This window comes from Eucalyptus grandis, chromosome 3 (genome assembly GCF_016545825.1).
Source record: "Eucalyptus grandis isolate ANBG69807.140 chromosome 3, ASM1654582v1, whole genome shotgun sequence".
Taxonomy (NCBI): domain Eukaryota; kingdom Viridiplantae; phylum Streptophyta; class Magnoliopsida; order Myrtales; family Myrtaceae; genus Eucalyptus; species Eucalyptus grandis.
This window is the reverse complement of record NC_052614.1, coordinates 63757854-63784089: the sequence shown is the minus strand read 5'-3', so window position 1 is coordinate 63784089 and position 26236 is coordinate 63757854. Positions and strand designations below refer to the sequence as shown.

At 38.9% G+C, this 26236-nt stretch overlaps 1 protein-coding gene, 1 long non-coding RNA gene and 1 pseudogene across 4 annotated transcripts; 1 reads left to right on the top strand and 2 right to left on the bottom strand.

Annotated features, from left to right (window-relative positions):
* Positions 1 to 65: 65 nt before the first annotated feature.
* On the bottom strand, positions 66 to 3619 carry LOC120286152 (ribonuclease III domain-containing protein RNC1, chloroplastic-like). Of its 3 annotated transcripts, XM_039310390.1 has the most exons (7): positions 3593 to 3619; positions 3365 to 3517; positions 3212 to 3274; positions 2704 to 2751; positions 1796 to 2226; positions 1347 to 1712; positions 66 to 564 (listed from the first exon to the last, which is right to left on the bottom strand). In XM_039310390.1, exons 2-7 carry the CDS (start codon positions 3423 to 3425, stop codon positions 286 to 288), a joined length of 1248 nt encoding a protein of 415 aa, XP_039166324.1. In that variant the 5' UTR covers positions 3426 to 3517; positions 3593 to 3619; the 3' UTR covers positions 66 to 285. The 3 variants fall into 3 exon arrangements, with proteins under 3 accessions (XP_039166324.1, XP_039166325.1, XP_039166326.1); XM_039310391.1 differs by lacking the exons at positions 2704 to 2751; positions 3212 to 3274; positions 3365 to 3517; positions 3593 to 3619 and having other exon boundaries at positions 1803 to 1997; XM_039310392.1 differs by lacking the exons at positions 2704 to 2751; positions 3212 to 3274; positions 3365 to 3517; positions 3593 to 3619 and having other exon boundaries at positions 1347 to 1708; positions 1796 to 1881.
* A 14-nt stretch (positions 3620 to 3633) lies between these two features.
* LOC120292206 lies at positions 3634 to 9692 on the bottom strand. Its single transcript, XR_005549978.1, has 4 exons — positions 9628 to 9692; positions 5068 to 5256; positions 4421 to 4495; positions 3634 to 4050 (listed from the first exon to the last, which is right to left on the bottom strand). It is a non-coding gene; the product is annotated as an uncharacterized LOC120292206 (long non-coding RNA).
* An 8062-nt stretch (positions 9693 to 17754) lies between these two features.
* LOC120292051 lies at positions 17755 to 22190 on the top strand (annotated as a pseudogene).
* Positions 22191 to 26236: the final 4046 nt, after the last annotated feature.

The following is a 26236-nucleotide window of genomic DNA, read 5'->3' as shown; positions in this document are numbered from 1 at the left end:
AGCGAGTCATTCTGAGAGAATCTCTCCGCATGCCCTAATAAGTCGGTCGCCAAAATTTCACGCGATTTCGAGTTTTTGGTAATCGTATTTACGAATCTTTAGAAGCTCTGTTCCACTGTTTCCATCTTTACAATTTTACAGTTGATATGCAAGCATTTCGAATGTTAAAGAGCGAAAAAATGAAGGCGGAAAATTGCTATATTCACTAATTTGGAAGCTTGCGACTCTATCCGATCTATCTTTTAAACAACAGCTTTAGGCTGGATTTGCTCAAAGTCGAAAACATCAAAACATGAGTCGCCTTACGTCCGACTTCCCATATACCGTGTACGAGAGCCCGTGAATCTTTTGTTGGATGGCCGTCGTGGCCGGGTTCCGAAGTTGCTGGTTGTGCTCGTACGCGTCCTGAACTTCATCGGAGTAAACGATGTAGTGGTGACGATGCTTGTCCCTCAAATACTTACCGCAGAACTTGTTCATGAGAATACGCCGGTGCCTCTCTTGCAGCCATTTTCCCGGCGCATCCAAGTGCTTCATCAGTAACCTCTCCGCCATCACCAGATCCTTCAAGTCAGCACGGGAAATTAGAAGGTAATCGATAATACGCTTCGGGGCTGAACCAAAAATTTCCAAATGCATATATTAATGTGCATGGTCAAGCCCCGAACCTCGAGCACGTATCCATCCCTCGGTGGTCGATAAAATTTGTGACGTCTCATGACGCGTCACCGACCCATTTATTTTAATGCGCATGTGGAAGCGAATAATTAATCTCCAGACAACACAAAGATGTGATAGAAAAGTATGGCCACAATTTTCAAATCAATTAGCACAACTTTTACAAATAATCTGACTTACAAATAGAGGTCAACTCTAGGGTAGGAAGTTTATCTTCAAAGATATAAATCCTGATCACATTAATCCCATGGTGGAGATTGAATCCATTGAACGGTTGAGGGCATCAATTTTTGTCAAACAAATCCAATGGTAGAGATTGAATCTTCTCGTCAAACTAACGGTTCTAAGGAACCCCTTTGGATCGATGATGTGGTGATCTTTTGGATCGATGACATGGCAAACTTTTGTCTGTGAAACTTGTCCAATATTAGCATAGATCACTCTCAAATCTTCAAGGGACGGTAGAGGCGAGGCCAATAAGTGGATCCGACCATTTCAACATACAAGGGAAGTTGTAGGATTGTGAACAATAGGATAGGGAAGGCAGCCAGCAAAGTAATTGGGATGTGAATCCACTTCAATTTTTCGCTCAAGACTATTGTAAGTGCAGAGACAAAGGCCACTAACATAAACGCCAAAGAGAAGAAGAGGAAAGTGAGGCCGAGTACCATTTTTCTTGGTAGTGAGTGGAGGAAATCTTCTGCAGCATAGCGTGAAGTTAGGATAGCCAAGAACATCAAGGTGGCGGTAATAGAGGAGAAGAGAGCGAGAGCATTCGCAGCTGTGAATACCATGAATGAGGGCTTTTTTAGAAAGATGGGGATCCCTGTATTGTTGTCATTGCCTCCAGGTATTGTAAAAGCCGCAGCGAATGTTACTGTAATGATGAGAGTAGCGACGAGGCTACAAGATGATGCTGTGTCCTTCATCCATTGCCCCGCCTCTTTAAGCAAATCTTGACGTTGCTCTACAAAAGGTTCCCAACGTAAACCTTCTCGATTTATTAGATGATGACCGACGCTATCTTTCACTACCTTCAGAAAAATAAATGATGCATGTTAATAAAAATCTAAACTAAAGAGCATAAAAGGGTGGCAAAGAAATAAGGTGAACCGACCTTATACCATTGAAGTTCCCTCTGCATAAAAAAAGCTGCTCCAGAGACGTCTGCCGGTACACATCCTGGCGGCGATTCTACTATTGCCTCCATCAGGAGGTTAGCGTTCCGAAGAAAGTCATCTGGTGCAATCGTCTTGTATGGGTTCAGTAGTCTAAACAACTCAACATGCCTTTTTTTTAAAACCACTAGGATCATTGGACACAGCATATCTTTTTCCCATATCAACTCTGGGTAATGCTTTAGACACAACTTGACAATTTCAGATGTTCCATAAAATATAGCGGAATCGACAACCCCAGAAGTCAATAAAAGCTCAAGTATTTCGGGAGTTTCCATATGAGTCTTCATGTCGACAAGAGCAAGGTTTACAAACTCAAGTGAATATTTATGCCTCAACTTCAATTCTCCAATCCTTTTGATTACAGGTACTGCGTGGAACATCAGATAAGTAATTTTCTCAGTGATGATGAATCAAAACCATGAATTTCTACCCAAAAAAAAAAAAAAAAAAAGAATCAAAACAATGAAGAGGCTTTCACATTTGCATTAAGATATTAATCAAGAAAGCAAACTTCCAATGACTTAAAAATCAAAATGCACATGTCAAAGAACAGATGGATCTATCAATGAACACACAATGTCATGAGAAAAAGAGACTTTCCTTTTTATATTTAAAAGGTAGATTCAACGATAGATCGATAGATCTATCTTTGTATATTTATGGATTCATTACTTCGTACGGAATTCAATTGAATTGTATCATAATATACAAGTCAAGCGGGTGCATATTAATAATCATGATTTAAAGTGATCAACTGAAAATCTCAATTTACACTTTAAACTTAGAGATCCCACCCATGGGTGAAAGTCCTTTTTCTGTAATATAACACGGCAGTTTCGCATACCTGCTGTTGTGGCGAGATTCCAGAGTGATACCCTCAACTGCTTAAGGGCTAGTGGCACCACCCCAAAGAGGAGAAAAGAACCGCATCAGCAAATTAGGAATTGGTGACGAAAAAAACGATATGCAGATTTAAATTTAATACCGGTTGAGTATGCTAGAAAAGAAATTGGATTGATCAACCTCTATGACCCGAAATAGAAACTATCATTATCATTCTCAATAATTCTACTAGGCAATTTGACATTCAACCTCTATGACCTGAAATAGAAACTATCATTCTCAATAATTCTACTAGGCAATTTGACATTGAGCAGGGCTTCTCCGCTAAATTTGAGAATTTTATATTGGAAATTATGTTGTGACATACATCATGGTTTAGATATTAATTTGTATACATAGATGGTCGTTGTCCCTTCACTTTTCCTTAACTTTTATATCTATAGGATCACCGAATGATATGTTTTTTTCTGTCGTGCTAGTCCTACCATTAAACAGTTCAACAAAAATACCTTGAGCCATCTTCGTATCATTGGAGCTGTCAAATGATGTATCGACCCAGCATACAGGGATACCTAAAAGCAGGAATAGTTAGAGTGGGCACCATGTGGATCGAGTTGCTCGGATTATACATATCTAATCAAAGAAGCGCAAGAATTGCCTACATTTGTAAATAAGTTTTTCCCAAAAATTGAATCTAGCTGTACTGAGGAAGTGCCCCTCCATTGTCGCCAAGGTTTTGAGCAGGCTACTGTTATTTCCAGTACTTTCGAATGTTGCCAAGCTGGGTTGCTGATGAGCAAAATGAAAGGCTAGGTCTTTTGGGACACAAGAACAAAAAAGAGTTAATTCAAGTAAACAAGTGATAAGATGAGTTAAGTGTGAAATCCTACCCGTATTGCCGGTCCCGATAAGGACTACCATATTTTAATATTGATGCCGGATGTTGTACGCCTGGCCAAGTACCAGATGACCTCCTTTTGCATAGGAGCAAACACCATAGCTTCTTCCAGGGATTTTGGTATATATCGATCTTTGGTATCAATTTGGTCTGTTAATACTTTTACCATCCTTAATCTCCCTGCCCGGGCGGCAAAAATGAGGGCCTTCCCGGCCATTTCATCTTTACATTCTGGGGGGATGCGCTTGACCAGGTTCTCTACCAATTGGTCTTGTGCGGCAATAACTGCAACATGGAGCACACAATAGGCCGCATCTCCTCGGGTCAAAAGTTCGGTCGTCATTGCTTCGCGATCATCATCGAGGATTTTCTTGACAGCCTTCCAATCACCGTTTAGTGCGGCGTAAAACAGCGGTCGCCCGTTTTTATTGACCTTCACTGTTTGCATGCCTGCAAATATCGCACATTGAAAGTCCTTACCTTTCGCACATCTTGTCTTTTAGGTCAAGTATACCCATTCCACCTGCTCAGAGTTCCGATGAAAACTGAAGCAAGCGATGGGGCAGTCGTTTACTTAAAATACCTTTCTATGATCGCCTGCGTTTACTCTTTGGAAGTAAAGAAGCATTTTTATTTTGGCTTTCTCAACTGCAATTGAAGATATTATTCAGATTTTAAAATTTTTGAAAAGATTATATATTGAATAAATATGTTATTATTTTTATACTATAGGATTTAAAATGTTTTGGATTAAGAAAGGTCAAGATGATGAAACACAAGACTAATGAAAAACAAAAATTAGAAGTTCATAGTGACAAACCTCTACTTAGGATGTGATCATTTTGGGAAGCTTCATAGTTGGCCGTGGCTTTCGAACTCAAGTCTTCGCGATTCACTTTGTGATTAGAAAGAAAATAAAAATGAATAACCTTATATAAATTAATTACACTTTGCATGCTTTAGATCAAGTATACATGATTAGTATTGAAATTATTCATTGCACGGATGTCCTGTATTAAACTTGCATGGTTTTAAACGAAAATAATTAACATAAACATAAAGGAGATCATCAAGAAACATTGCAATTTTCAGCATATTAGCTGTCCATGATATTGCTTATATTACTTAGAAGTTAACCCACAAAAAGCAATACTTTTCTGACTTTTTCTTATGGACGAGCCATCAACTAGGATAGTTGTAGCACAGTATTCGGGAGCAATTGCAAATCATCCCAAAAGTAGTGCACAAGATACCCTTGCAAAGAAAGATCAAAACACCTAGCTGAATGACTTATTTAAAGATGCAAGAAGAATCAAGGAAAAGAGGACAAGGCATCCCAAAAACCACAATATCACAACAGACATCGACTATGGAGATAAGAAATGAGATAAATCGTTGGGAACATATCAGTCCAAAATCTAGAATTTTCAAACGGGGACCTATCAAGTGTCAACAAACCAGGCGTACCTGCACGTGATTCAGCACCGGGGAATTTGATGGATTCGCACCTTGTGTGGTCGCCATCGGTGATGCGAGATCGTTCACCACTTCGGACATAGCCGGAAAAGAGTTACGCGATTTTTGACTTCTCCGGAAAAGCTAAAGCGTTATGTCGAATAACACCACTTGTTCCTGCCAAAGATCAGGGGCTGGCACCTTCCATATATCGTGTGTAAGAGAGAATTTTCAAATCTGCGGGTGAATGCAGCCAAAGTTTTTTTTTTTATTGGTCTTATTCTATTCCTATTCTAACTCTAAGATTTTGCCTTAACTCATTGTAGGGCGTGGGAATCGAAACCACTTTTAAAATTAAATCGTTCACATCCCAATCCTCTAAAAAATGTGGGAATTCGAACCTCCACCTCCTCATTCCAAGTTAGAAGGGTGGCTGCACCGGGGTAAACCCCTAGGTGGTTGAATGCAGCCAAAGTTGGAACGCCAAGGAAAACATAAACAATTGTCATATTGACAAAAAAGAATATAAACGGGCACAAGCCCCGATAACATTCTTAGATGAAAGATGCAAGTAAATGCCCCGATATCATTCTTAGACAAAAGATGCAAGTTAAGAATATTGTAAAAAAAAAAAGAGATAGAGAATTGTGAAGTGCCAAACACCCAAGTGCCAAAACTTGACACGGATGAATATATAAGTGTCAAAACTTACAAAGGTGCAAGAATTTTCCTAATGCGTGCTACACTAATTGATATTGTAATTTATCGTTTTGCGGGTTAGTCTATGGTGAGATAAAAATTTATTAATTAGTTTAATATGGGCTGGTTAGTATGGGCCGGATTGAGTCCGACCCGTAATAAGAGAGTTTAGCTGAAAACTCTATAAATAGAAGAAGAAGATGAAGATGAAGAAGAAGAAGCAAGATGAGGTTGTGTGAGGTTGACCTTGCCTAGATTTGGTCAGGTTGAGCATCACTGAAGGCCGAAGAAAAGATTAAAATGTAATAAAATTATTAAAAAGTTAGATGGTTGATACCCTAAAAACTTCAAACCTGGTACTCATATGACAAATTTGTCAAAAACTAATTTTCTTACCACCAAAAACCCAAAACTAATATATTTTTTTTATAACTTAACTAAAAACGATACACTTGTAATAAATTCACCTTTGCTAGTTTCCATTAAATTTTACTATTAAATTGTTAAGTTTGATGGCACGTGATAATTGACTAGTATACTAGTTTGGGATTATACTATTTGTATATTACAGTTATACAATTTTTGTGATTTTGTTATGATATTAATCTAAGTAAAAGAACATCTTAAGTGCCAAAATTTGGTACAATGAGATACTTAAGTCACTTTTTATGAAAAATGGGAAACTTAAATGTTACATTCAGCGAATCCCACTGAATTCATACATGGTAATTCATAGGCAATGAAAGGATGAGTAATGGTAAGATATACAAGAATGCCAAAATAACCGTCAATAAAGTGTAGGATTCGAAAGGGCAGTTCTATCATTTGCATCAAATTTAGCATTTGCCTCAATTGGAGTTATAGCAATCTTGGTGTCAATAAGTCTTGTGCGATAAAGAAAATAAACAGTGCATTTTGCTTAAGAAATATAATAGCCTATGGAGTCTAAGGCAACCTCCACTCTAGAAAATAACTAAGTTGTGCCGCGACCTACCATTCAAGAAATAAGTTTAGGGGTATTGCCTAAAGGACAGTGCCTATAGCCTATGATTAGGCATGAGCTAGTCCATAACTCACGTGAAATTGTGGTATTTTTAATAATTTCACAATAAGGAGCCGCCATTAGCTTATTGGGATCGGTTAGAAACCAAGTGAGGTATTGAGAGTGTACCTCACTTCCTATGCAACCAAAGAATGTAGGATCGGGATTTGATTACACTAATTGACTAATTAGTACTCTTTCGGTACCTAATTTTGTTCATTTTAAAGAAAAATATTTTTGTTAAGCAGTTTAAATTAATTTTAGGCATATCTATTAACATGTAAAGTAATCGTGCGCGTGCGCACAATAAAAAAAAACAATTAGCAGCAAATGAAAGCGTTTAAATAAATTGCATGGAATAACAAATATTTAACATTAAGGAAAAGATAAATACTAATATTAACTAGATTAAAAGGATCAAAATAGCAAAAGTATGCAAACAAGAGTAATTATCTTTGAGAACAATTGTAATCCTAAGGTAAAGCCCTAAATGTTTACTCAATTTTTAGCACAACTATAGAGCTAAGAAACTTCTAATTTTTGAGAAAACAACTCATGAAGTCTTTTTTTTTGTAAAAATTTTCAAAAGAAAATTTGAATTTCCTGACTTTTTTATTTTTTATTTAAATTTTCTAATTTTTTATTTTTATAAAAAAACTCGAATTTTCAATATTTTCTGAATTTTTTTTGAATTTTTTTAATGTTTTCTGAAAGTTGTTGAACTTTCGGAAAAGTTTTTGAATTTATATATATTTTATTTTTTTAATATTTTTAATTTTTAATTTATTTTTTTTTTGTCCTTTCCCTATTTTGTCCTATTCACTGCACTCTTGTTGGCCAGCCACCCCGGTAGTGTGCACTACCGGCGCCCCGTCATTTCCCGAACCCCGCCAATATCTTCAGAGCGACTGAGGATTAAGGTTAGGTGCCTAACCCTTTCATTTAGGCCGGAGATACCTAATGAGATTGTTATCACATACTACTCACCCCTCACTTGCCTATAAATGGCTTGTGAGGAGGAGTCCCCAGGAATTGTCTATTCAAGGGGAGCAGTTTTTAAAGACCTACTCTGGTCTCTCCTTTACTCTACTCTAGCCGAGAAAATATTAAGTGATTTCAAAGCGTCACGTCAATTGCTGACGTGGCATGCATTTTACATCGTTTTGGAGGTGGAATAAAAAAATGAAATTCTTTTTTTTTTCAACTTCCTGCATCGCCCCTCTTCTCCTCTCCTCTGCAAATCGTTTCTCGGCCATGGATGGCACGGCCTCCTCCTTCCGGCCACCGCCTGCCCGCCACTTGAGAATCCCGTTCGGCTGTCTCCACCGCACAAGCCAGAGGGGAATTGGAACAGTCATGGAGTCTCTCTCTAGTGTCTCCTTCCATTGTCCTCCCTTAAAGTTCCCTTCCGTGAAGCCCAGCCATGACAGATCTGGAGCCATGGCAGGATCTAGATCTGGAACCGTGGAGCCATGGCCGCGTTCTTGACAGAACTTGAAGCCATGGCCGCACAACAGACCTTAGAGCCAGATCTGTCGCGGTTATGGCTTCACAGACGAGGCCATCCCTCGCCTCGTCAAGACTTGTTCCATCATTTTTTAAGGCTCAGCCATGATGGCTCGACCGAGATCTGGAGGAGGAGTTGCTTGGCCATGGCTCGGTCGAGATCTGGAGAAGGTTTAGCGCTCAGCTTTTCTGAAGCTCAGTGATGACTGGAGGAGGGAGTCGCCGAGATCTAAAGGTTGGCCAGGTCTGTTGCGGCCATGGCTTCGCGGTTCCAGATCTGGATGCGGCCAGGTGACACTGGAAGGGGCGGAGATGGTGGCCGGACGGGTGTTCTCTGTCAGGGAGGAAGATGAACAGAGAAAAAAAAGATTTTTATTTTTTTTATTTCACCTTATCCAACACCAACACGTGTCGATCTACTATTAGATATCAATAAAAAAAAGCGCATCACGTCAGTAATTAACGTGGCGCTTTGGAATCATTGAATATTTTCTCCCTCCAGCGACTCCTCTTCCCGAAGCCACTTTCTCTCTTTTTTTTTTTTTTATTATTTCTTTTTTTTTTCTTTTGCCTTTTGGTCTTCTTCTTCGTGCGTTCTCTGCACGCCCGATGCTCCTTATTCCCGAAGACCCCTTCACCGCACCAACACCTTCGACCGAGATTTGCTGCCGCCGGCCCCTCTGTCTCTCCCAAGCGCCTCCTTCACACCGCCCTCACTCCTTGCGAGAGTCGCGATCCGCCACCATCCATCGCCCGAACGGAGGACACAAAAAACACACCACGTACGCGCAAGCGACCGTGACGAAGGAAAGAAGCGAGGAATAGCGATAGTAACGTATAAAAGCCAACAGAATATGAACGAAGGGATCTACCATTTCAGGGAGACGAACGTGACTTGCATGGGTATCACAGAGACATTTCATTGAACAACACCGACCGGGCCGGAGGCAAACGATAACTCGACATGACCTCAAGACAAACAAGCAGGGTCCAGAGGCAACGACGCGCAGTACCGACTGAGATAAACATAGACAAACAAGCAGGGTCCAGAGGCAACGACGCGCAGCACCGCCGGGGTCGGGACTCGAGCGGACGGAAGAACTGCGAGCCCCGATCCGACGAGCTCAAGAACAGGGTAACATGGAGCGCGCCAATGCGCTTGGGTGACGGGCCCTACTCGGCTCGACGGGGCGGCGGCCAGCAGGGCGGACCCGAGACGGATCGAGCCGTGGCCGGCCGCCCTGGCGTCGTCGAGACGAGATCCTCGGGTCAAAGGGTGCTGAACTCTAGAAACAAAAAAAAAAAAAGAAAAAGAAAAGACTTACCGGAAATATGGACGTCGGGAAGCCGGGTCTCAAGCGCGGCCAAGCTTCTCTCTTGCTTTCCACTCGATTTCTCTCTGCCTTCCCCCCCAATCTCCCCTCGGTTCCTCCTGTCCGCCGTTCCTGCTGCCCCCTTCCTTTCTGCCCTTTTCCTCTTCCTCTTCTGCAGGTCGTGCGTGAAGGACGCCAGGGGGAGGAAAACAGCTGGGCCGGGCCCCCGCGCGAGAGAGATAGAAAAAATTAGGGATGAGTTGGGCCGAGGCCGGATTTGGCCCAACCCGGCCCCTTAGTGCGTTTTTTCTCTTTTTTGTTTTGTTTGTTTGTGTTTTGTTTTTAAAATAGGTGTCAACAAGTTACTTGAGATCTTTCATTTCAAACTACTAACTAGAATACTGCTGAAGCTTTGTAATACTAACAAGACCATCACTAGTACTAGCCATATCATCCACATATAATAGCAGTAGAATAGACCCATGAGAAGTTTTTTGAACGAACAGAGCATTGTCATAGGGACTAAATCTAAAGCCAAGATGTTCCATGGTGGAACTGAACTTAGAATATCTGCACGAGAAGCCTCTTTCAGTCCATATAAAGCTTTACACAAGTGACATACTTCATTAGAAGCAGTAGTGTACTTAGGAGGTGGCTTCATTTATACTTCCTTAGTAAGATCAGACATCCATTTGGAATAGAGGCCAATTTTTAATAGCTGCAAAAAGCAAGAAGACTTCGAATAGAAGTAAGACGTGCAACTTGAGCAAATATCTCATTATAAATATCTTGTTATAGTCAATTCCATACTCATGAATAAAACCTTTTACTACTAGTCTAGCAATGTTCCATCATATCGTCTGCCATAGTCTTAATCTTATATACCCATCTACAACCTATAGTCGACTTTCCAGGAGGCAAATCAACCAATTCCTAAGTATGAGATTTGTCCAAAGCATGCAACTTATCCGCCATTGCTTGCTGCCAAAGAGGGTTATTTCGAGCTTCTTTGTATACGCAAGGCTTGTGAAGGGAAGTAATAGTAGAAGAACAATAAAAAACATGAAGCCAAATATAAGGTTGACTTACTCGGGTCGAGATGGAGTGATGAACAAGAGAGAGAGAATGACCAAGGGTGAAGAATCCACAAATGGCGTAGACAAGTCAAGAGTTGCCGAAGTGGGATTACCAAAGGCACCTACATCAAAATTAGGAGAAGAGTACTCCAAAGAGGAAGATTCAATTTTGTATCTTTAGGAAATAGGTCCACAAAAGGATTAGTAAAAAAGGAAGGAGTAGAAGAGGAGTTGAAAGGGTGAAGTGAAGAGAATATCTTGTGTTCCCAAAAGCTAACATGACGAGATATACAAAGATGATTAGAGATAGGATCCCAACATTGATAACATTTGTGCTAAATCACATGCCTAAGGAAACAACGTACATGAGCATGAAATTCTAATTTCATGCATTCATTTGGAAGAAGATGGACAAAACAAACACTAATAAAAACTCGAAGAATATTATAATTAAGAACACTACCTTATAAGCGCTTATAAGGAGAGAAATTACCTATAATAGGTGATGGGAGTATGATTAATAGTGTATATAGCAATATGAGAAGCCTCTCCCCAAAACTATTCTAGATAAGAGGCTGAGATCAACATCTTCTAAGCTGTGTCGATGTTTATGCTCAGCTCGACCATTTTGTTGAGAATTCCTTGGACAAGAGTGATGAATGATAGCACCATTTTGACAAATAATTCAAAGAAATTCCATGTCTCTATATTCCATAGCATTATCCGTACGGGAGATCTTGATGTTTTGAGAAAATTGTATTTTAATCATGTGTCACGATCAAATTTTCGGGTGAACTACCTAGGGTTTGGCTAATGGATTGCTAAGTTTAACTTAGCTCAGGTTCTCCTAGGTTCATACTAATTCGGGACTTAGGTTTAAATTTTTTAATATGCAAATGGATTTTATCTAGGAGTCGTCATTAATCAGTTTATGGTAGGTCGATTAGACACCTAAGTAAAATAATAGGAGAATTATTTTACTCCTACGAACTAGAGATTTTGGGTACGGAGACTTGGTTACACTAGACTTCTCATTAATTTTAAATATATTTCCCTAACATATGAAGTGATCATACGGGTGCGCAAATTATCAATTTAACACCCAAGAAAGTAATGAATAAATTGCAGGATTTATCTCGCAACAACGAAAGCATTTGAAGTATTAGATCAAAATTCACATCGATAATCCTAGATATGATTTCTAATTAACATGCAATTTCTTTTATTGTTTCCACTTATTTAGTGAGAATCATGTAATGCATGCTACTAATTTAACATGAAATGATATGACATGGTAATATAGCCTAAACTATATGAATGAGTAAAATAATTTCTGTGTTTTCTTAATGAATATACAATAATTAAATATGAATCTAAATTAACCAAAATGACCTAATCTTAATGATGGGCAATTTCTAATTAAATGAACCTAGCAACAATCACTAACGTGTATTTTATGAACCTAACTCTATATGACGTGCACATGATTTTTATTTTCTTAACAAGCATGCAGTCTACCATAGTATGCAATGACATGCATAAAATGCCATAATTCTAATTTTTTTTTATGAAATTCGAAATTAAAATTGCCACATAATTAAACATGCAATTTAAAGTTTTTAAAAAAAAAAAACTAACATCCTAAATGAATGCATTTTTTTTTAAATTCAAAATAAAATCTCTATCCTAAATATGCAAGATAATAAAAATATTTTAAAACAAGTTTAATCTTAACTCAAATATTTTTTGGATTTTTCCTTTTACAAAAATTGATTCAACCAACCACCCCATGTGGTGGCGGGTTCGAGCTTTGTCCTCCTCACGACGGGAACAAGTTTGAATTTCGTCATTTATACGGGGTTTAGGTCAAGAAAAAAAAAATTTGGTTCAACTAACATGATGGCAAATATATGATCAATATCCACAAATGGCTAAGAAATCATATTCTCACACGAGATCGGGTTAGTCTCACCTTAAATAAATTGTGAATCAAATTTCGGGCGTGAAATCGGATTGACGATTTTGTGGAAATAAATTCACAGTTGGATTTTGGACAATTTAAAATCAACCGGCAATTCACAATTTGAGAGGCCATTTCATGATGAAATCTAAACCATTCATTCATGAATAATTCTACTAAAAAAAACAACAAAGAAAAAAAGGTAAATAAAAAGACTACCTAATTTAATTTTTCCTTTTTCCTTTGTTTTTTTTTTTTTTTCTTCCCAAGCAAAGCTTGTGCTCGGGCAACAGCAGGAACGGCGAATCAGAGGTCCGGCAGGGGAACTCGGCTAGGGCGAACCGGCGTTCGGATCGCTGGATCTGTGGCGTCGAGTCACTGGTCGGAGGTCGCGGTGGCCGGATCTAGCTGCAGGAGCGGAGCAACTCGGAAGGAGCAGCAGCTGGCTGGGCTGGAGGCGCTGAACTCGGGCACCGTGGGCGGATCGCGGACAGGGGCAAGGGAAGCAGCGTCGTCGCGGATCGGCACGGCGGTGGCTTCGTCAGCTGGTGGAGCGGCTCGGCAGCAGCGGCGGGGCTTCGCGGACGGAGCGGTGGCGTCAGCAGCAAGGGCGGAGAGCAGCGGTCGTCGAGGAAGCAGAGGGCTGCGTCGCGTGGGCTCGAGCCGCTGCAGGGGGATCCGGGCGTCGCGGACGACTGGGCCGGCGGCTACTGGTGTCGCTAGGCTCGAAGAGGCTGGTGCTCGGGCGGTCGGCGCATGGTGAGCCGCGACGAGAGAGATGGAATCGCGAACAGGCGAGTCGCGGGCCGGCGCCGCGGTGGCTGACGACCGGACGCGGCGGGCGCAGGGGTGGCAGTGCTCTCGCGGGATGCGGTGGCGTCGCGGCTGCGGCAGCTGTCGACGGAGGTGGCCGGTGAAGGGGCCGGGTAGCGAAGGACGCCGGCGAAGAAGCTCTCGAAGAAGACGAAGGGTTGCTTTCTTTTTTTCTTTTTCCCTGCTCTGCTTGTGTCTCTCACGTCACTTTCTCTCACCTGTCTTCTCTGCCCCTTCTCCTCTGCATCTTGCTGATTTTTCCCTTCCCAAAGAAACTTTTCTCACTCTTGTTTTTTTTTCGGGACCCAAGCCCCCCATTTCCTCTTTATTCTCTCTTCTTGAACCCTCTGGTCCATCATGACCTTAAACTGACCTTCGCCTGTCGGAGCCAACCCAAAGGCGTTAAACGGGTAATGGCAAAACCGCTGGGGGACCCCTAGGTTTGAACCGCCCATCCCCTTGTAAGCTTTAAATCAAAAGCATTGAGACATTAAAAATAAATTATGATTATCTTGATTGAAAAAAAGCTCCTAATTTTTTAATCCAAATAACTCAAGAAGACTCATGATCATTTGATGAGATTGAATTATTTTCATCTCATTGCTATTAGCCCTAATATCCAAGAAACTTTGAACAAGTCCTAATTCTACCACAAACTTTTTTTTTTTCTAGTAAAATCCTTAACCTTAAATGCAGTCTCAATTCTAACGCCACCAACGTCTACTTGAGTCCCAAATTTGTTCCGCTTCATTCAAAATTTCTCTTGACAACCGAGAACTAGAAAACACCTGAGCAAGTTGTTTGAACATCCTAAGTTGAGTATCTCAAGCACGAGCTTTCTAACCGTGAGAGATGGAACATTCCCGAGTATGGGAGATTGAAAACTGAGCACAAAATCAAAGTTCCTCTAGCATGATGGAAGGAAAACTCTTTTAAGACTAAGAGCAATTGCGAAAAGTCGATCCTAATTGCTCTAGTTTTTACTCAAATTTGAGATTTTATTGAACTTTTTTGGGTTGACTTGGAAATTACCTCTAAAAAACACATTCTTTGATATGAAATTTGAAAATAAAATTAGAGCAATGACATGGAGATGCTATATCACCAAGGGCAATTTTAGATAAAGTGTCAATGGAAATAGATATGAAACTCAAGTAAATTTTTGGCTATTTATGTGATGATAAAAATTTAGGATAAAATTGAGATTGGACCAAAAGTTGAGGATTTTTTTTATGAGAGGAGAAACAGTTTAAGAATAGAATTGAGATTTGAGCTAAAGTTGAGAGTCTTTTAAGGGTATTAAACCCATTTCTATACACCATTTGTACAGCAATTTCCTTTTCAAAATTCTTTGTTGAAGAGTATCGGTGCCATAATCAATCTTATTCGATTATCCCTTCACAGTGCACATTGTTACCCTTAGGTTGGTAGGTCCGCATTATAAATTCTTTCGATCTGTTTGATTATGATTTTATGTGGTGGTGCAATTTTCGTTGTATTTTTATGAAAATATATGAAAATATTATATATTCTTCTCATAAAAAGGTGCTCTTAAAAAAAACAAACAAACAAGCATGCATGCATGGAAGGGCGCTTGTTTCACGTGCACGATGACTCCCATAACATAAGCACTTTTACATTAAGTTTTCTAAAGTAACAACTTGAACAAATAAAAGTTGCTCAAAAGAAAAACGAAAACATGTTATTGAATAATTAGTGAAATTATGGGAGTTGATGATTTCTTCATCCTCTTCCTAAAGCAAGCACAATCAAAAAGACGCCATGTTTATTAGACCCCGCAATCCATGGGTTGAGTCGGGCTTTGAATGCGGTCTTAGGTCAATACGGTCAGAGTCATAAATCAAAAAGGGGCGAAAGCCTGATAAATCATACTAGACTGAATTCAAACTAAAAACACATGTAATTTCAATGTATAGCTCTTGCCTTCACTATATAAAGATTTTTTAAGCAATGAATATTCTTCAACAAACCACTAATTAGAAAATTTATGCATCGATTTCGATAATTGAAAGATAACATTAAGATTAGACAAAAAAGAGAACATTATGATAAGTTTGTTAATCTTGTTAAAACTTAAATGCTATCATCAAAATTAATCATTGTACGCGATTATTATGCTTTTTCATCAATAAGCAGAAGATCATCACCAAATTGACCAAATAATCGAGAAATATTAATTATAATTTGACACATTAATCCAACGTTAGTCTCCAAAGGAAAAAGAAAATGTTATTTCCGATCAATAGAATCATCAACAAAACAAAGGAAAGGAAATTGAAAATAAACTGAAAGACCACCTATATTTAACCTCATTATTAAATTTATTGAGTTTTTTTCCTTTAGTTTTAATAATACATTGATGGTGAATTTATAGAACCATCTACAATAGGTCTGTCAGTGCATCAGATTTTGACATTGGACAGGACAAGTTCTAAAATTGTCAGGTTTGTACACCTAACTTCTAATTTTTCCCCATTTAAGATACACTTTTTGTCCTTTATCCTGTTTGCTAATTGCATTATTATATCAATTTTCTGATTTTTTAAAATATATATTACACGAACTACATCTCATTGAAATATTGCTCATATGTTGGCCGACAAGCCTTAAAAATTTTATGTGATTTTTGTTTTTCAAGAGAAAAACAAGCAAAAAGCTAAAACAATAATTTACTTCACTTATTAAGAGGTAATGTTAAGTCAAGCCGAGTGAAGTCGGATGATTAGGTAACTTTCAATATTTCAATTACGACACCAATAAAAAGAAAAAAATGATTATTCACCTTTCACTGGTCAAGTCGGTTTTTTTTTTTTGCAGAGTTGAAAAGGCCACCCTCTTCCCTATATTTTCAAGTCATTTTAGCGGGTCTACAAATCTCTATTGATTTGTTTGTTTGAACTTTTAAGATAGTGAAAAGTCTCTATGAAATTCAAACTATTACACAAATATGTCAAAATCATAAGAGAATCTAAATGCCACTTTAACTAAAATGATTTTGAGAGACTTATGATAAACTGATTCAAAGCACACAAAATTTGAACATGACGAAAAAATTAAAAATTGAAAGTGACTCCAAATTATGAGAAAGGAAAAGAAGAAGAAGAAAAAACAAAAATTGTCATCACGTCAGTTTGTTTTTTTTATTTTCCATAAAAGAGGTCGTCGTGTTAATTTTTTCGGGTCGGTACGTCTTGTTAATTGACTAGAGCCTACAAAAGTACAAACGCGGAGAGCGCGCGCGGGGGCATGGGGTTGGGGTCCTTCCGATCCTATGCCCCCAATCACAGTCAAGCCAGATGGATCCCCTCCGTCGAATCCAGCGAGAGTCAAATGAGACAACGGCCTCTTACGTTGCAGGCGCAGGGGTGGCAGTGGACCCGATCCGCACGTGAACCTGCCTCGCCGTATTGCTCTTCCATGGCGCGAAACGCCAAAGCCCCCCTCTCCCTAACTGGAAAATAAATAAATAAATAAATAAAGTAATGCAACAAAAAATCCCAAATTAATAAATATATAACAAATTTACTTAAATCAAAACATCCCGTAATAAATTTATCCTGACTGATAATAAAAAATCATAAACCTTACATTTGTGATAAATATATCATTCATTAAATTATCTAATACCACAAAAAATCACAAAAAATTATATAACTATAACAAACAAAAAAGAAAAAATCTTAAATTCTTTACCAAAAAAAAAATAAAATTTTAAATTAAGTATACTTTTAGTTAACCTGTAACGTGTCATTAAATTTAGTAATTAGACAGTAAAATTTAAACTAAATCATCATAAATATACTAATTAGGATAAATTTGTTAAAAGTGTATCGGTTTGGGGTTTTGTGTTAAAAAATTAATTTTGAATAAATTTTTCACTTTAAAGTATATCATTTGGAGTTTTTATGGTATTAACTTAAATTAAATTAATATCACGAAAAATTTATAAATTAATATAAGTAAAACCTCAAATTGATATTTGTATCAATTTGTCATGTATAATTTTATCCAATAACTTAAAGGTGAAATTTCACGAGAATTAATAAAAGATATTTAAAAAAAATAATTAATTGAGAACGAACTTATTATAAAAATATTGCTTTAGAGTTTTCATCGTACCGGTCCAACATATCCAAATCCGCGTGACGAAACAGCCCAGTGGGACGGAGGAACGCGTGGCCTGGGATCACCCACAGACCTCCCCGGGCCCCATCCCTCCTCCATCGCTAGGTCCCCATTTGTTTCCCCACAAAAACCTTCATCTCTCAATTCCTCCTCGTTAACTCCTCACCACCACCACCACCAGTACCACCACCACCAGTACCACCACCTCCCTCTCTCTCTCTCTCTCTCTCTCTCCTTTTCCCTCTGTTCGTGTTCGGTACGATTGCGAAGCGGAAAGCGAATGCTCCTCTCCGGATTGCCATGAACTCCAACGCTTCCTCCAACCCCAGTCGATGGCCACCTCCACGACGTCGGCGACCACGCCGGCGGCGGGCGGCGACGGCGGCAAGAAGGTCAGGAAGCCCTGCACGATCACCAAGTCCAGGAGAGCTGGACCGAGGAGGAGCACGACAAGTTCCTCGAGGCCCTCCAGCTGTACGTTTCCCTCTCGCCTCCTCTGTTATAGCCCTTCCTGCCTCGCTGGCTAGCTGGTTACCGTCCCCTCGATGGAGGCGGAGTGTCGTGAGAATCATTATTTACCTCTTCTTTCCAGTATGTTGGTTATGCTGTTTCGTCGGTCGGTTTCGAGCGTACGTGTGGTTCTGTTTGATTTGGTACTCGCTTTAGTGTTTTGATCGGTTGGTTTCGCGTATTCGATTCGACTAAATGTGGACGGGATCGTATCTTGTAAATTTTGCACGAGGACCGGTAGTTTGTTTCGCATAGGTTTTGATTGGGAATTAATCGTAGTATTTTACTTCAAATTGTATCGAACGTGTTGCGGATTCCTGGACTGAGTTGTTTCGTGTCTGTTTGGTTGTCCAGGTTTGACCGCGATTGGAAGAAAATTGAGGATTTTGTGGGCTCAAAGACTGTCATTCAGGTCTGGAGACATGAGTCACGCTTCATTCATCGTATATCCTTGCAAGTCGTGTTCTAGTTGCCAGCTGATACATGATTCGTCTTATAGATCGAAGCCATGCCCAGAAATACTTCTTGAAAGTCCAAAAAGAATGGGGCAGTTGCACATGTTCCACCTCCTCGTCCTAAACGCAAAGCTGCTCATCCCTACCCTCAAAGGCATCGAAAAATGGTGTGTTTCTCATGAGTAACATGTAAATTATCCAAAATACTTCACTCTGTGTCTGCCTTTTGACCTGATACACTCTGCTATTTTAGTTTTAGTGCCGCTGCAAGCATCCATGGCCCAGCCTTCTTCAACAAATCCTGCTTTTACAATTACACCAGGAAATGTTTCATGGGATGATGCATCCGTGCTCATAAACAATGCATCCAGCAATAATATATTAAGCCAGGATGAGTTTAGCAATTTCAAGGTGCTGGAGGGCATGCAACACTTTTTGAGTATTTCTTTCAAATGCCATTTATATACTAGCTTTGTCGAAGGATCTTTCCAGAACTTATTATGGAATAAAACATTACGATTCAGCTGATATTGGATCAAAGGGCTCATCAGGGTTAGTTGCAGCACTGCTGCTGGTGTCCGAAGTTCCAGTAACGCCATCTAGCTCGGAGATATCTAAACAACAGAGACAAACACCCACCGTAATGCATGGTAACCCTTCGAACCACTGTCATATGTACTTTAGTCGGTATTCCCAGACTATGCACATGTCATATCTCTTCTATTTTGCACATTATATAGGGATACCTGATTTTCTGAAGTATATGGCTTCATTGGGAGTGTCTTTGATCCAAATGCCAAGGCCATGTGCAAAAGCTAAAGGAAATGGACCTATCAATTTTGAAACTGTAAGTCAGTTGTATTTTTATCTTAGCTAATGACTCTTCATTAAACTGCATCGGTGAAAGAACATGCACATTTGATAGACAACCTAGTGGAGGTCATACTGTAAGTGGAAGAATATAACTTTTTTTTTCTGGAGGCAGTTCAGATGATGGCATTTTCAAAAGAAAAAAATGTGGCCTTTGATGCTTTCTTCCTCTTATAAAAATTCAACCCTTGTGCATTTGGGATACATTAGGGTATGCTCGGGGTGTGCTTGTGCATTGTTGCTCGGGTTTGGATGAGTGGTTTTATTGAATTGCATGTGAGGAATGTGATTACTTGGTCTACATCTTTTGGGTTGTCTTATGTGGATGGCGATAAAGACTGCTGACGTTTGATATTGTGGATATGGATGTGCCATGGATGGTTTGATCTCATGCTCTTGAGTCTTCTTGTTTTATGATCTGAAGTAAATGCCTTTTTGCCTTTTGGATAGGTAATAGAGTGGTTAGTTACCTATGACTATGACTTGATGATGACCTGGGGTCGTAGGTGTCGCCTGACAAAAAGTCACCACCTATGCTAACAGCCAACCATTGATTAGTCAGTAGTAGCCATCTAGCTTTTTCTTGCCTTGTATAAGCTTGGATATATCATTTAAGAATCACTATCCACCTGGTGATCTTATATGCCCTTGAGACTTCTCTACTTTCCAAAGTTTTTGCGAACTTGATGAAGCATCTACTGCAGCCTGGAATTCCATCACCATCTGATTGATAAATTAGTCATGACATAAGGGATAAGTAAACCTTGCTTCACGAATTTTCTTCTGTATCACTTTATCTTGGGAAGTTCATTTTGGCTTTGTTGTACTTACCAAAAATATATGTACTTGCTCCAAGCCCTTGTAATTGGTGGATATTTTACCAGAACTTGATCATGCCTAAAGCGTGTGACTATAATTGCCGAAATGAATTGTCTAAATAGGTTGTTTGGTGCGAATTTTGCTATTAAACTATGAATTTCTGCAATTGGGATTGCAAAGCAGTGGCTCTTAGCTGAAGCTTCAAGGTTTAATGACAGTTGCTAGTTATTATGTCGATAAGCATGTATCGGGGGTGACTCAACTTTGGCAAAGAAAGAACCTGCAGTAGGAACTTGGGGCAAACTTATCAGAGAGGATAGGGGTTAGAGTAAGACAGAATAAGCTTCATAAGGAGAAGTGAATCTCCCCTGTAGATGATTTATGGGGCTTCCTTGATTGTTGCATTAAATGTTTAAAAGCCCATTTTCTGGTCAACTTCTACTTTTTGTTCTCTTGGAGCAATCCAACATCCATCAGGTTATATTTGTGATTGTAACCTCATCATCATTGTGGGGGACTTCAGTTCAACATAAATGCTGCAAATGCTGATTTGTCTGGATAGTTAATCACTTTGACATACAATTAATCTATATCCATGACATTTGCATGTTCAAGAGATTGTTGTGCTATGAAGAGAAACTCTGATATATATGTGGATGTGTGACCCTGGATTGGCTGTTCAGCTGATTATGACCTTCACTTTTATACATATTAATATTAATACATTGGGTTGTTTTGCAGGTTCTATTGTTGATGAGGAACCTCACCTTTAATTTGTCAAGTCCAGATTTTGTACCAGTGGTGAGTACTGAACTCCTATGAGATAAATTGAGATCTTAAACCTGCATGGTAACAAAAGTGGAAATTTAAGAATCTCATTTTTGTTGCGTAATAATGTAGCAGTAGCTTGTCAGTAGATGCATGTCACTGCTAGTCTGTTTAATCATAAGTCTGCAAGTGCAATAATATCTTTGCACTGGCTGTTCATGAATAAGATCCAAATGAACTGGTGATCTACAGTCTACTGCTTCTCTTACAAATTAATTTGTTTACAGCAACACCACCACCATAAACTAAGCCTTGTCACACTTAGTGGACTATGTGAATCCTTCTATTATCAAGTCACCTCTAAGCTCTAGATGATTTGATTTGTTTACTTCAAATCAAATTTTGCAAGTGCTGTTTGTGCCATCCACTTGACAAAGTGAAACAATTGATTGTTGGAAATGATAACACATAGCAGTCCTTCTATGTTTTGTATCTCCATGTGTTGGAATTGTGATTCACTTTCCCATTAACATGTTCAGAATCCTGACGCCACCGTGTTATTAAATTATGCCTGAAGAAATAGACTAATTTCTCTAATTGATTTTGTCAGAGGAAGGTGCTGTCATCCTATGATGTGAATACCAAAACTGTAGGTGCTCCATTAGAAAATGTTGTACAGAGCGATCTGACATGTTGAATTGCTTGGTAAGGTCAACTTGGTCATTGGCGTGCTTCTTCCTCATTGAATTAATTTCCTATTTCATACTGTTTCTTCCTTTCCATTTTTGCTCACTTGAAATTTGACTGTTCTTTTGTAGGCCCATTGGTTCTGAAGCAGCACCCTTTGATGTCAAAGCCCCACCTGCATAGTTGCAGCATCAACCTGGAGGTGCAGGGGGTCGCCAGACTGCCAGTGGCTATTCAGGTGCAAACGGATCTTATATGCTGCTTGCTTCTATATAACATGTGATCCGGGAAGTGTGTATATGTAGCAAGACTCTGCTTTTTTGGTAGCAGTTATGTATCTACTTAGAAATGTCCAATGTTACTCTTGACATGCAAAATAGATTGTCTGTCTTTAATAAAACCTTATGCTTCACCCTTCCTGTGTGTTGATCTATACAGAGAATGTGGAGGTTGAAGTACGTTTGTTTGTTCTTTTGGGACTTGAACACTAACCTGCCCCTTGTACTGTCTCACTAATAATTGGAGGAATTTGAGTTGCTGTGTATCTTCTATCATAGGTAGGATTTTCAAGTGCTACTGTGCTCAGGTTGTAAAATTTCCATCTAGATCAGCTAATGGCAGATTTGATTATGCAAACTGGAAGATGATAGGATTCATTGCAAATTTTGTATGCAAATTGTAATCCCGACAGATAATTAGGCAGGCTGAACACTTCCTGGTACAAGTCTTCGATTAGAGCATCAATCAAGCGATGGGCATCTGACGTGGCAAGGGATGAAAATGCAGCATCCTTCAACTAGCTGGCAATTCAGGTAAGCAAACAAGCCCAAGGCTGGTTGATTTAGATTAAAATGTCTACCCCAATAAAAGGAAGAGCAGTTCTTATTCTCTTCATGTTGGCGAATAATTTCGTAAAGGAAGAAAATTACTATCTGTTTTGGTTGTTGGGGTTGACAACACAAACAATTGGACACAAAATTCAAGCCAGCTTGTAAAGAATGTGACCTGTGATAATTTGGCCTTAGGCCATACTTGGTTGTGCTTATTATTTCGCTGACATGGATACTGCAGCAGAAGAGAAATACTAAATATACCCAAACTAGTTTACAAAATTGATTTACCGAGTGCGGAACACTGTTAAAGGGCATTTAAACAAATGAGTCATATTTAACACTAAATTACAGGCTGCCACATCGCATTTTTTAGTAAATCAATTTTGTAGATCAATCTTCGTAAACTTCATTGGTTCTCACAGAGAAATAGAATGGCGAGACTTATTAGCAGGACAGGGAGATTGCTTAGAATGGGACAACCGTTGTGGTGGGGAGGTGAAAGAGGTAAGAATGGGACGATTGAAGATTTCATTTGTTCTGAAGGCAACCCATGCTAACACGTACAATGGAGAAGCGTAAATTGGTCGTGGTGCAACATGCCGCCGATGGGCGTCGTTTTTCATTTGTCACAAATTGGTAACAATTTTCATATACTCCACTCTATGGTAGAACGGGACTAATATTACTATGAAATCGCCTTTTCCCCGTATGAGCTGGGTCCAACTGAGAAGGCAGGCGCATCAATGCCTTAAAAGCAATCTTAAACATTTCTAATTTTAACGTTTGAACTTTCCGGAGTGCTTGCCATCGATTTATTTCTCGTGCGAGCAAGTGGAAGCCGGCGGGTGAACAGTTCCATCTTCTTCCAATAGAAAACATTATCTCTCATCGTTCCCGATTCTTTTGTCGGAGCAATGTGGTTGCGCTCACCAGCACTTCCACGAACTAGATCCAAAGTGGACACTGGACAAGACAAAATGATTTACATAGGCTTTTGTGGTCCGAGTGGACACTTGATATCATGCTGCGGTGTCAAGCCCTGAACATGTGTAAAATCTGTTCGTTTTTATGAGGTATTTAACTGCTTATGTGGTCCGAGTGGACACTTGATATCATGCTGCGGTGTCGAGCCCTAACATGTGTAAAATCTGTTCGTTTGCCTTACGGCAAAGTCAAAGAGCTGGGGGTACAGAACCTAGTAGTCGGTTCTTTGACTTTGCCATAAGGCAGCCAGTTCTGCAGCAGGATTTCACATGCTTTTTACTCACTTCAGGCGCAGGTGGTTACTATATCAGCTTACCCGATAGTAGCCAGGGTCGAAGTTCTAACGTGATGTCTACCTCCACCACCGTGAAGCCCTCAATTCCCTTCTATCTTTATCTTCCCGTGGAGGTGAGAATAGGGGGTGACATTGCAGGGTCTCTTACCTCATAGCGGATCTTCCATCTATTTTTTCCCCATGAGACTTTTAAGGACTTGCTTAAGTCCTCTATTCGTTTTGTTTTTATGAGGTATTTAACTGCTTATGAATGAGCTACAGAAATTGATTGTTTCTTGATGTCTCGATTGAGTAAATAGTATTTTCAATGTGATTGCTGCCTCTCAAAATTAAATGCAGTTGTTCAATATTTACAACATGTAAGATTATGTATTATATAGCTTTTTATCTTTCAAGATAATTGTCTAAAAAGTCATAAACCTATCGTGCAACGACCAAATCAATCTTAAAATTTTCAAATTAGCCACTATAGTTCTAAACTTTTTAATAATTTGTCATTGTAATTTTTTTTTTTGGCCAATTTTGATGGAAATTGTTGACTTTCTTATATGACACGGTCAATGTTTTCGTGAACAATTTTTACAAGATTTTTTAAAAAAAAATTCCTTCCTTTTCCTATTTCTCTCCATCGATCGCCAAGGCATTAGCAATTATTGGCGAGGGCTTTGTCGCCCCCAACTGTGGGTGGTGGTGACCTCCGTTGACCATTGTCAACGCCCCGACTACCAATAGAGGAGAAATAAAAAAAAAAGGGAAAAAAAGAAAAAAATTGGAAAATTTGAAAAAATCATAAAAATAATCAATATCAGTGCAAGAGTAAATATACATTTAGATGGCGACATCTACATTAACGATTTTTAGCCAAAATTTGCAAAAACCTACATTGGAATATCGTCAAAGGTTTATTATTAAATTGGCAAAATAAAAAATGAAAAAATTAGACTGAATTGGCCACCATATAATATATTTAGGATTTTGTGGGTAATGTTCCTTTTGTTTTTCTTTGTGGGTATCTTCATAGGCTCATTATTAGTAACACTTAAGGTGGTCCAATGGGTGGGTTGAGTTAGATCTGAGTTGGATCGAAAATGATCTAGCTCAAATTGACCCATTTATACGTAATACAAATTTAGTGACTTATACTCGTTTCGACCGATTGTTTAAGCTAATAATGCAACTTAGAGAGGGGGTGAATAGGTTATTTGGAAATTATGAAAAGCATTTGTTGAATATAACAAGCTAAACAAAAACAAATTGTAGATCAATATGCATGTGCTATTGATGAACAAATGTCCATAGTAATGAATAATGCTAATAGTGAAAAGATAGGAGATATTACAAGTAGGAATAGATGGATAAATACCAGGTGCCAACACTTGGAAATCAACTAATGCTAATAATGACAATTACATGCGGTACCATCAGCATAGATGATAATGAGCAAGTAAAAGATAACACATGGAGATTTCTAGCGGTTCAGCTTATAATTAATCTTACATCCACTCTCTATGACTAATAGCCACAATAAGACTTGAATCCACTAGTAGTCTTAAAAGGAAGTTACTATTAGCAAGTGTTGCTCCTATTGATCGATGATCATATTATCGGGATACAATCATTGCTCTTATATTTTTCTTTAATTTAATAAATACTTAATAAATATAAAATATCCAAAAAGTTAATATTAAAAATTCATGGGATTTCTAATTTTAATTGTGCTCAATTCATCGTTGTTTTCGCGACAAGAATAGCACAAAATCAACACATGATAAGATTCTCAAAAATTAAAGATAGATTGTGAATACATAATACATAAAACAAATACACTTACTAGTAAAGGAATGGAATTTGATATTCCAAGGCTATGCTTGGTATGGCGATCCAAATTTACGTGCACTTCCCCTCTTGTTGGACGCTCTTGAAGGCAACGATGCCTTTTTTGTGGCAATAAATTACTAGCTCAGCGAACAGATCTTAGTGAAATCTCTTGACATTGTTTGCGTATTAGACAGTTTATAAAGTGGAAATTTTTTCATATGTCTCTTGTTTTTTATTGGTTACCCTATTCGGGTGCATTGTGATTTAGTCGATTCCACTCCAAAATCTAGAACTAGGCTGAACAATGCCAATTTCAAATATTTGGAACCAAAAAACTGGCCGATTCGAAATTGTGGCATTGCTCACCCCTAGTATTTATTGGAAATTGTGAACTTGGATGGTCTACTGAAAGAGTACGACATATAACTTTGTTATATTCAATGTACTGATGTCACCCTCTCCCCTTCCTGTTTACGTTTTTTTTGCTTTTCTCTAAGTTGAAACGAAATCCTCACAACTCAGGACAAGAACGATAGTCACTACAATTCATTCTCCAATGGAAAATTTGTCTAAAAAGTCATAAATTT

Bases quoted from the DNA above. Each gene is read 5' to 3' on its own strand.
- LOC120286152 (XM_039310390.1), bottom strand. From the start codon at position 3,425: ATGGAGGGGCACTTCCTCAGTACAGCTAGATTCAATTTTTGGGAAAAA. The intron at 3,275-3,364 runs GTAGGCAATTCT...TCCTGCTTTTAG, and splicing joins GGAAAAACTTATTTACAAAT to GTATCCCTGTATGCTGGGTC. The intron at 565-1,346 runs GTACTCGGCCTC...GCTGACTTGAAG, and splicing joins ACTCACTACCAAGAAAAATG to GATCTGGTGATGGCGGAGAG.